The following is an 11,585-nucleotide window of genomic DNA, read 5'->3' on the forward strand; positions in this document are numbered from 1 at the left end:
TGACAAAGACAGACTCCAGTGAAGGGGCCAGTAGGCAAGCTAAGGCAATAGTCCAGTCAAGAGGTAAAGAACACGTGAAACAGAGTGGTTGCAGTGGGAATGGAAAGAAGGGGATACATTTGAGAAATTCTAAGGTAGTAGAAACTATAGGATCTGACAACTAATTGGCTGTAGATGGTAAAAGAGAGAAATAAAATGATTCTGAGGATTTAGATTAGGGTTACTAGGAAAATGATCGATCTGTGAACCAAAAAAAAAAGAAAGAAAACTATAGAGGGGAGGCTTTGAAGAGGAATACTGAAGGAGTAATTTCTGTTTTCAACAAATAATGTGCTTACATTTATAATGTAGATCTACTAGCAAAACTATTTCAAACAACTAACCATCCCTAAGACAAGACACTTAAGGAAGAGAACAAAAAGTCACAGTTAAATATTTTTGTGGTTGAATAATCTATTGAAAATTTGGTAGCTTCTACTGACAATTCTGGCTAAGAAAATGAATTGGATTGGGGAGTAAAATTTCTCAACTACAGCTCAGTATTGACTTCCAGGAAGTGCACATCATGCTCTGACAGAGTTGATTTTAATGGGATGCCTAGATAGATTTATATTTTAACAGTATGTAATGAAATTGCTTAAGCCTTCATTACTGAACAGAACTGTGATTCATGTTGGCAAGTCACTAAGAGTTAGAAGGCAGAGAAATAGCAACCAGAACAATGACTATTTAATGTTTCAGTATATAGTATGAAGACATACTAATAATAACGATGATAGCTACTTTTAAAGCCAAGTGGCAGGGGCCGACCCAGTGGCGCAGCGGTTAAGTTCACATGTTCTGCTTCTCGGCGGCCTGGGGTTCGCCGGTTCGGATCCTGGGTGCGGACATGGCACCACTTGGCACGCCATGCTGTGGTAGGTGTCCCACGTATAAAGTAGAGGAAGATGGGCACGATGTTAGCTCAGGGCCGATCTTCCTCAGCAAAATGAGGAGGACTGGCAGTAGTTAGCTCAGGGCTAATCTTCCTCAAAAACAAAACAAAAAAAAACCCAAGTGGCCAATAGGACAGCCTCTGGAGTCAGACTGTTGTGTTTAAATTTCTAGCTCTGTCATTTATTATGTGTGACCTTGGGCAATTTTCAATTAACTTCCCTGAACCTCAGTTTCTTTATCTGTACAATGAGATAATGGTTGTGACTACCTCATATGGGATATTGTTACAATTAAATGAGACAATACATGTAAAGCACAAGCATCAGTAATGCTCTGGAAATATTTGGCTCTGGATGTGAATGTAGGTTATAGCGCTATGCGTGTGCTTCTCTGTGCAGATCTTATGTCTCGAGAATGAATGAATCAATTTCCTTAAGTTTTATAGCATACAGAAAAACTCAGTTAACATGGTCTTCCTGTGACACTGCATGCTCTGACTTGTGCTGAAGTGATTGTTTGCTCCACATAAATGGATAATAGCCAGTAACATTTATTGAACACTCACTATGTGCCAGGAGCTGTTTTAAGAACTTCACGTGAATTAACTCATTGTCACAGCAACCTTATGAGGTAAGGTCCATATATCAGATGAACAAACAGAAGCAAAAAGAAGTTACGTAATTTTTCTAATATTACACAGTAAGAAATAGAACCAGAATTTGAACCCTAGCAGCATATCTGACTCTAGAACTGATACTCTTAATCACCATGCCCCGTTGTCTCTCATTAAGAGTTTACTGCGCTCCTGGGCTCAAACCTAGTTTGTGGGGACATGGCCAAACGCACCAAGAAGGTCAAAATCGTCAGTAAACATGGGCCACTTTATGGTGCCTCCTTCAGGAAAATGGTGAAGAAGATTGAAATCAGCCAGCACGCCAAGCAAACTTGCTCCTTCTGTGGGAAAACCAAGATGAAGAGGCGAGCTGTGGGGATCTGGCACTGTGGTTCCTGCATAAAAACAGTAGCCGGGCGTGTCTGGACCTACAACACCAGTTCTGCCATCACAGTGAAGTCTGCCATCCGAAGACTGAAGGAATTGAAAGACCAGTAGAAGCTCCATCATGTGAAACGTTGCTAGGCCTATAATAAATGGGTTAATTTATGTAACAAGATTGCTTTGGTTTGTTGTTAATTTTATTAATTGTAGATGTTCTGATTTGCATTGCATTAATTTTGCTTTCTCAAAAAAGACTTGGAAATGGTTCTAATTTTTATTGGAAAAGCGTGCTGAGATAGATGGGTTATCATAGTTCAGTATTTTTTTTTCAGTCTTCAAATGATATATAAGAATATTAGCTTTACAGGTTAGGTATGTGTCTTAGCTTTTTTATAAGCCTGTTTCTGCCAGTTTGACTTTGAGATGCATTGGTTCAAATTGTGCAAAATTTTGTTCTTAAACCACAGTTAATATTTTTAAAAAATGTTTATAAAGGGTAGGATGATGTATACTGCCTCTTAACTTTTGGCATCTTGTCTGACCACACATTGTATCAGCATCTTCAGAGAAAATATGAAACAATTCGAATTTCAGAACAGATGTTTTAAATATCTACACCATTCTCCATTTTTCACTTTGCACACAAGGATTCATAGGATTGAATTATTCAGGTTGATACAAATGGTCACACTAATAAAAAATGAAGTTACTTTGAGGAATTTTTAAAAAAGCGTTTATTGAACCCATTAAAATATTATACAATATTACAGAACATGTTTAACCAATTCAAAAGAAGAAATGGTTTAAAATACTTTGCCTATTACTAAAAAATAGCCTGAAAGCAGATGCCTTTTTATCACGTATAAGTTTTATCTATTCATTACAGTAAGACCTGTATTTGTAAACACTATAAAGAGCTAACTTAAATTGTTATATGAACTTGAAATACAAAGCAAATTTATGTATACAATGACTGCTTCTCTGAAACTTTGGTTTACTAAACTACCCTGCTTTGTAGCCTTATAATTCAAACCCTCTCTAACATCTCACTTAAATACGAAAAGTATTTACTTTGAAGAAGACCTAAAGAGATCTCATTTCGTTAAATCCCCTTATATAAAGAGGTGCTTCGCTTTTTAGGTAAATTCATGAGATGATGCTTCCTCCAAGCGTTCCACATTATCCTGCATACACTTTAAATTCAATCTCAAACAATTCCATTTTCTGAGGGCACATTGTAATAATCACATTTCTTTAGAAATCCAAAATGGTCCAACCCAGCAATTACTCAGATTCAGAAAGGTTTTATTGTAATGCTAAATCCGTTCCTTCTCTACATCAACAATGCTCAAAATTGTAATGAAGAAAGTGAAGAAAGAGCTCAATTTTGGCTTTGCCAGGAAAAGACATTTCCTTTGGTTTATATGTTAGGTCTTACAGTATCTTGGCCATGAGTTTACTTGGAACTACGGAGGTGTTATTAAACCTAATTTTTTCAAGTGTGTCCCGGCATAAAAATGTAGGCTACATATACCACTGTATTTGCATTGTCTTTCCCTCAGTCCTCTTTTTAGCCATGTCTGGGCTTATAACATCAAGAGACAAAATAACACTACCAAGGACTTTTGGAGACTGTATTTTAGACTTTGGTATCTCTCATTGTCACTTATATATTCCCTTTCTTAATATAGCAGGCAGGTTAATTAAATGTACCTTGGTGTTAACGATGTTTTAAAAAAAAAAGTGCGGTTATAGCTGCCTGAATCTAGAAGAGCTAGTTGTTATCCATCAAATTGAACACTAGATGGCAGTCCTCACTAATAATATAAATAAAGGCTACAGGACTGATTCGAATGAACACCCTAGGCAGCCTAAGTATCTTGCCAATTTTAACAGCTGAAAGTCAGCAAAGAAGAACTTCGAACAAAAATGGTGACAGAATCAGAATGTTAAAAATAGTGAGCTTGCTTGCTATCACCACGCAACTGAAACTTATGTTTCAGTTGATTTGACAATATTGTGCACCAAAACGAGTTTCAGAAGTTTCAGTCCAGTTTCTAAACACTCAGTGTTAGCCCACAAATTAGATTCACCTTCTTTATTGTCTTCTGAAACCCAGTCTTGGTTGAAGATATAGCTACTACGATTATAGTCTGAGGTGAATTTGCCTCAGGAAGAACTTTTAAATTTGCTTGATTTCATCCCCTAAAAGTAACCCTGATGGTTTCTTTCCTGCTTTCCTAATCTCATCTTCCAACTTTTATAACCAAGGTTCCTCAAACGGAAAAGGAGACATCAGTATATTTGATTTTTATGTCTGAAAGGAATGCTTACGTTAGACTGTCTCAGATATCCCTATGCTAGTTCACTGTATAGTGCTGGGGCATGGAGTAAAATTGATCTGAATTTGAGTCCCAGCTCTGCCACTATCAAGCTGGGTGAACATGGGCAAGTTATTTAATCTCTCTGGGCTTCAATTTTCTAAACTGTGAAATGGTGAATCTGCGAAATGATGCTCTTTCATGGATTTGATATAGGTTTTCAATGAAATTATGCATGCATAGAGTTTCAGATGATATTGGACACATAGTATGCACTCAATGAATATTAGCTATTATTATTCCCATTATCACCTTCACTAGTATCACATATTCCTCTTTCGTGAATATTTTGCTAAATGATCTTTTAGATAAATAGCTAACAAGGGGTATTTATTACTGTTTTAAATTCTTAATTAACCTATATTAGATGGAATGGTAGTCTATTAAATTTAGAGGCAATAACTAGGAAAACAAGACATTGATAATAAGGATGAAATCATATATATTTCTTTCTCCCTCCATATATTGTTAACTGAATGCCCTGAGTCTGCCTATCTGTTGTAGAATGGTGAAATGCTGTCATATTTCTGAAGAGCACATTCTTCCCTTAAATGAGGTTGGTTTCAGCAACTTTTGCTAAAGTTCTTGTTATCTGGGGAGGCAGTGAGATGAAATGGATTTTCTGTATTGCTTACCAGTGGGGCCTTCTGGCTTACAGAGGAGAAGTATTGTAATTTCTCACTTATGGATCCACTTAATATCTAATTTGACATATGTAGAAACAAACAAAAAATGTCGTAAGGCTTCCATGAGCCATGCTACTCAATGTTAGTAATAGCATCCATAATATTTTTTCTGCTTGGAGATTGTCGATGAAAATAATCCATAACCAATCTATAAATGAAAATTTGGGTGAGTTTATTCTGAGCTGAAATCTGAGGACCATGGCCTGGGGCCTTTCTTCCCAAAGGAAGAAAGGGCACCGAAGAAGTGGGGTGCACAGAATGGTTATATACCCCCAAACAAGGTGTTTCACATATGATTGAAATGTCCCTCCCACAATAGTCACAAGATTGCCCTGTCAGCACAGCGCTTGATGGACACAGCAGGTAGTGGGTCTGCTATCTTGGTGGGCGTAGCAGGAGGCAAGTCTATTGTCTCGAGCTGGGCAGTCACAGGTGAGCGCAGCAATCAGTTTCTACCCTAAGGAAAGATGCTTAATCCTTAAGGAGACGCCAACGTTGGGAGGGGGAGGGAAGTTGCACCTTTATTTCAAGGGCCTTTGTTCTTGCCGTAGGGAATATCTAAAGCAGATATGCAATGCATGCTCAATGGCCTCCATCAGGCCCTTTTGGAAAGACAAGGTCAGGCTGAATTAGGTTTATACCAAATGGCTTCCTCATGTTCTCCAATATATCCTATTGCTTGCCATTTTTATTTGTCAAGATGATATTAAGGTTACCAGATTTGTATAAAGGCATCAAAAATGCTCCTCTTCTCTGATTCAACATCCTCATTGCCTCCTAATGAGAGAAAATATTTGCTTCACATTATGAAATCTTTTGTGAAAATAAATGAATTTAAGTGATTGTTTTGTAATCCTGGGGAAAAAAAGAAACATCTTGCTATATATCTATATCTATGTCTATTTCTTTATATCTCCCTTCTGATCACATGGGTTAAGTAAGGACTCCAGAAACAATAAAGTAAACTTTTTTGGTCCTAAAATGCAACATAGGAAACTAATACTCCTGCCTCTAGGTTCTTGAGGAATTCATATATACACACTTAAATAATAAGTGTATTTCCTAAGGGCAAACACATGTTAGTTCAAGTGTACAAATGTATGTGATAATTATACGGCTAAGCTAGACAGAAAAGAAAAAGTCCTGGTTTAAATATTATTAAAGTTCTGGAAACATTACTTTTTATCCAGTTTAGGAAAGTGAGGGGTTAACCTAGAGTCCAGACCAAACCAAAACAAAACAAGAAACAGATGTTTGAAATCTGTAATTACTATGGCAAGCCAGTTTTCAATTCCTGCCTTGCATAAGGGGAAGATGACTTAGTGCCCCTCTAGGAATAATTTACTTTTGAACAAGAACAGCTCTAAAAATTTAATAGATACTAAATTAAAATATAAAAACAGCATGCAGAATTCCATGTAAGACCTAGTAAGGAAACTATTAGCAAATGCTTCCCTTTTCCTCAGCGAACCCCGCCCCCCAACCCAATTGCACACATGCAGTAAAGCAAATAAAGGACTGAAATATTTTGCCCTTGTAATCTATGCTAAATGTGCAAGTAGTTGTTTCCATGGCAAATGATTACTTTTTTCAACCTTGTTGACTTTAGGGGAATGGTTTCAAATTCTCATTTCTGTTAAACAGAAATGGATTGCCACACTTATTTTTTCAGTGTAGTCCTAGTTTACAACCATTGTCTTAGAAACATTTTAATAGCTCTAACTTTCACTTTCAAAGTGCCTTGGTTTGTGCAGTAAATTATACAGTCATAGTAGGTAGAATGTTAGAAATGGGCATCACCCAGAGCAAAGTTTCTCAGCAGTGTTAACTCTTTCAGGAGAAAAAATAGGCATATCCTTTATTTTCCTATCCTACAGCCTTGAGAAGTGGATGTTGGTGGGCGGCATCCTGAAGAAGGGGCTACATGGATCTCACTAAATTAAGATGTCTGTGTAGGAAAAAGGTTTAGTGTGCTGAATCCTTAAGTAAAAGTGGAGAGAACACAAGGGACCTTTCATTTACCATCTCAGAGGCTGTCAGACAGTTCCTCAAAAAGATTCCTTAAATATAAAATTAGCATATGGCCCATAAATTCCGCTCTTGGATATATAACCAAAAGAATTGTAAACAAGTATTCAAACAAATATCTATGCACAAATGTTCACAATAATCAAAAAATGGCAGCAACCCAAGTGTCCATAAACTGGTTGGTGGATGAATAAAATGTAGTATATCCATACAATGAGGTATTATTTGGAAATAAATAAGAATGAAGTAACGATACATGCTACAACGTGGATGAATCTTGAAATGTTATGCTGAGTGGAAGAAGTCAGACAGAAAAAGCCACATGTTGTATGATACCACTTATATGAAACATTTTGGAGAGGCAAATTCATAGAGACAGAAAGTAGATTCATGGTTGCCAGGGGGTGAGAGCTACTGCTAATAGGTATGGTGTTTCTTTTTGAAATGATAAAAATGTTTCAGGATTAGATAGTGGTGATATTAACTTTGTGACTATACAAAACACCACTGAATTGTACACTTTAGAAGAGTGAGTTTTATGGCATGTGAATTATAGCTCAAAAACAAAAAATAGGACAGTAGAAATTATAGAAGAGGAACTATTTTTGGAAACATTATCACTTTCCTCGTTTGCTATTTTTTTGTCTGGCATTTTGTGTTTCTCCTAGTGGTTAGCAGGAAAATCTCTCTCTCAAGAGTGTTTGGGTTCTTGTCTTCAGGGTAGTTAGGAAAACCGTAGTTGAGGAGACAGTAACCTAATCAGCAGCCAGACTTGGGCAACGAAAAAAGCCAATCAGTATAACAGATACTATTCAAGAACTAAAAAGCAGACTAGTTAGTACCACCCAAACAAAAGATAATATGGGGAGCCAGTCTGAACCTAGGCAGTCCTACCCCAGAACTGAAACCCATGTGGAATTTACCTGCCAGGGATATAGGAAAGATCTAAAGAATTCTAAAACACTTAAAGATCTCATTAAGAATTTTCTCTGGCACCTAATAACTATTTGATACAAACTGACAGAATGTTGCGTCACGGCTGATGTCCTCCAACATTCTGCCAAGTCAACATTTCTCTTTTTAATTTAACATCTTTTACATATGCTTAGACTCCTAACAGGAATAGAGGGATAAAAAATCAGAATACAAGTGCCAACACAGCAATAATCTAGAAATTTGCTGATTGTTGATGGGCATTAACAAGTTGGCTAATAACTATGACCCAGGCAGTGTCATCCACTATTATCTATTGCTTAGTTAAAAAAAATTATCTCAGGGCTGGCCCAGTGGCACAGCAGTTAAGTGCACATGTTCTGCTTCTCGGTGGCCTGGGGTTTGCCGGTTTGGATCCCAGGTGTGGACATGGCATTGCTTGGCACTGCCATGCTGCAGTAGGCATCCCACACATAAAGTAGAGGAAGATGGACATGGATGTTAGCTCAGGGCCAGTCTTCCTCAGCAAAAAGAGGAGGATTGGCAGTAGTTAACTCAGGGCTAATCTTCCTCAAAACAAAAAAATAAATAAATAAAATAAAAAATGAACTATTAAAAAACCCCACAAATTCAGAGGCTTAAAATAACACACATATTTTCTTGTAGTTTCTGTGGCATAGAGTCTGAGCAGGAGAAGCTGTGCTTCTGCTTAGGGTCTCTCAAGACTGTAAATCAAGGTATGCAGGGCTGCATTTTCATCTGGAGACTCAACTGGGGGAGAACACGGTTCCAAGCTCATTCAGATTGTTGGTATATTTCATTTTCTTGCAGCTGTCAAGGCTTCTTCCTGGCCATTGGCTTGAAGCCACTCTCAGATCCTGGAATCTATTCCACGTAAGTCTCCTAAAATGGTTATTTCTCCAAAGCTAGCAAGGGAGAAAAACTCTAGAGTAAGCCTGCTAGCAGAACAGAATTTTATGTAACCTAAATAATCACAAAAGTGGCATGTCATCATTTTTGCCATATTCTAAAATCTGTAATCAAGTTACAGGCCCTGCTCATATTCAGGGGGAGAGAATTACACAAAAGTGTGAACAGCAAGAGGCAGGAATCCTGGAGCCATCTTAGAGTCTGTTCACCTAAAAACGGTGACTGCTTTTTAAGTATTTTAACGATTAATTTTTGGAGTGTTAACTGAAACATATTGAAGCTTTATAGTTGTTGAAATAAATTAATACAAGTTTATATGTTTCCTTTGTTCCACCTCCTCACCATGACCAACTAATGAGAATCTTATGAAACCGTGGAAAAATTTTCTTTCTCTTATTAATCACAAATTAATCCTGACTCTATCTTCAGCTTTACCCAGACCTTTATTGGACTGTGGAGTCTATTTTGGGGTTGTGCACCTTAAACAAGGGGTAGAAAGACGCCCAAAGGAAAACAATAAAAATGATTAAAGGGGGTGGAAATAAATTCTTCAAGAAAAAGTAAGAGGATTGCAACTATTTATTTCAGGAAAGACAATGCTAACACAAATGGGTAGTCTTATTAACAATATTCCTATATGTATTAAGTGAATAATTTTTATCTTGTGATGGTAAACTAATACATGGATTTAAATTCTCTTTACTCAGTGTGTGTGTATGTGCGTAGAGGGGAGTAAATATACCATGCTTGGGAAAATGACAAATGTCTCATAGATGCTTTACATGTTTCAGTGACCCTTTGAGTTGCCTTTAGATACAGTCCTTCTTTAAAGCAGGGAAAAGGCCTATGACCATCACTTTTGTTCTGAAGATTACGTGAAAGGAACATCCGAATGGAATTAGTTTAAAGGCATATCATCCTTTTCTAAACATTCAAGAAGACAGGGTAGCTTTATTGCAATGTGCTTTTTGGTTTTACCTCTGTGAGTTTTTGGAGTATACTAATATTATCCTAAGTGTTTAGGCTTACACATTTTTCAACATATGTGTACGTATAATTATCAACAAATGTATTGTCCAAAATGGGACATTTTTAAGAGTGAAGAGAGATTCAATTAATTATAATGGTAGGATAGTAAGCAAAAATCAGAACTGCCCCAAGCAAACTGGGACATATGTTCAATATAACTAAAATCATATCCTTGATTGGCAATAATTAGAAGAATGACTACAGGGGAAGGGTTAGTTTTTCCAGGTCTCTGGCAAGCTAGATCATAAGCTCCTTGTGAATGGAAGGCAGGTCTTAGACTTTGTTTTTGCCCATAGCATCTAAATGAGTACAGCACGGTAAGAACTGAATAATGGTAATAATGACAAGCACACCCCATAGGTCAGGCACTGCTCTAAGCACTTTACAAGTATTAACATGTTTTAAACCCTCCATAGTCCTGTGAAATACTTAGATTATCATCTCCATCTTAAAGTAAGGAAACTGAAACACAGAAATGTGAAGGAACTTGCCCAAGCTTCCACAGAGCTGGGATTCAAACTCTCTCTTCTCTCCTCTCTCACTTTTATTCTCATATCTTCATTCCCTACTTCTGTCTCTCTCTTTCCCTCTCTTTCTGCATCCTACCTTTCCTCCTTCGCTTCTTCACTCCCTCTTGTATATCTCTTCTGTCTCTTTTATTTCTCTCCTCTTTTCTTGTTTAATCTCTTATGTTCTTCTTCCGTGGTATATCCCATTTTTAAAGAAAGTTCTACTTCTTAAGAAAAAAAGTGTGTAAACCACCAAATTTAATGGTCCCTGAGGTTTTCTCTAGTCCTTAAACAATTCAATAAATATTAAAGTCTACTATGTGTAAGAACCTATTCTAAAAGGTATCACAATACAGAAAAAGGAGGATAAGTAGGAGAGCCCCTGAGTACAAGGAGAGTATAGTTTAATATAAGAAGAAAACAATGTCCAAATCATTAGGAAATAAGATAAAGTACGATGCCACAGGAAAGAGTTTGCTCTTATAAATGTTTTCCTAGCATTTGAACTCTTGGCATATGCCCATTTAAAATTGTGGATGGTGCCTGTATTAGTTTCTAACAAAGCAACATACTATCTAAGTCATTCTTACTTCTTTAGGGAATAGTAGTTGTGTGCATTCCCTCTTCTTTCCACTCTTCTCATCCTTGACAAACTTTTCCTGATTCACTCAGTAAATATTTGTTGAGTGTCTACTCTGTGTAAGACATAATGTTTGGATTCATAACACTGAACTATTTGAAATCATGTGTTTTCTTGCCTTTCTCTCCCACGAAACCAATTCTTACCCAGGAATCCATGAACGGATTGGGCGGGGCATGGCAGGAATGTTATGAGACTTTCTGAGATTATGTGCAACATTCTATGCATTCAAACATATGTTCATTTTCTGGTCAGAGGTTCAATAGCCCTCATCAGATTTTTAAAAAGTCCACGTGCCATAAGAAGTACCTCTACCATACAAATTCTGAGCTGAAGATGGTACAATCAAAGGAAAAAATTGGGAAAGGAAGAACATGTAAATCCTGGTTCATACTATGAATTTTTAACAGCTCAGTGTTAAGATCACAAACTACAGATTCAAGCAGACCACCTACAAAATGGGTGATACATGGCAAAGGATATAACTCTTTAACTTGGATTTTCCCCAAGTTTTAA

The 11,585-nt window shown here is 37.0% G+C and overlaps 1 protein-coding gene across 1 annotated transcript; it reads left to right on the forward strand.

The window, feature by feature from the left end:
* Positions 1-1,768: 1,768 nt before the first annotated feature.
* Positions 1,769-2,047, forward strand: LOC124245289 (60S ribosomal protein L37a-like). Its single transcript, XM_046672546.1, has one exon. The coding sequence runs from the start codon at positions 1,769-1,771 to the stop codon at positions 2,045-2,047; it is 279 nt and encodes a 92-aa protein (XP_046528502.1).
* The last annotated feature ends 9,538 nt before the right edge of the window (positions 2,048-11,585 follow it).

The sequence above is a fragment of the Equus quagga genome, chromosome 10 (genome assembly GCF_021613505.1).
Source record: "Equus quagga isolate Etosha38 chromosome 10, UCLA_HA_Equagga_1.0, whole genome shotgun sequence".
Taxonomy (NCBI): domain Eukaryota; kingdom Metazoa; phylum Chordata; class Mammalia; order Perissodactyla; family Equidae; genus Equus; species Equus quagga.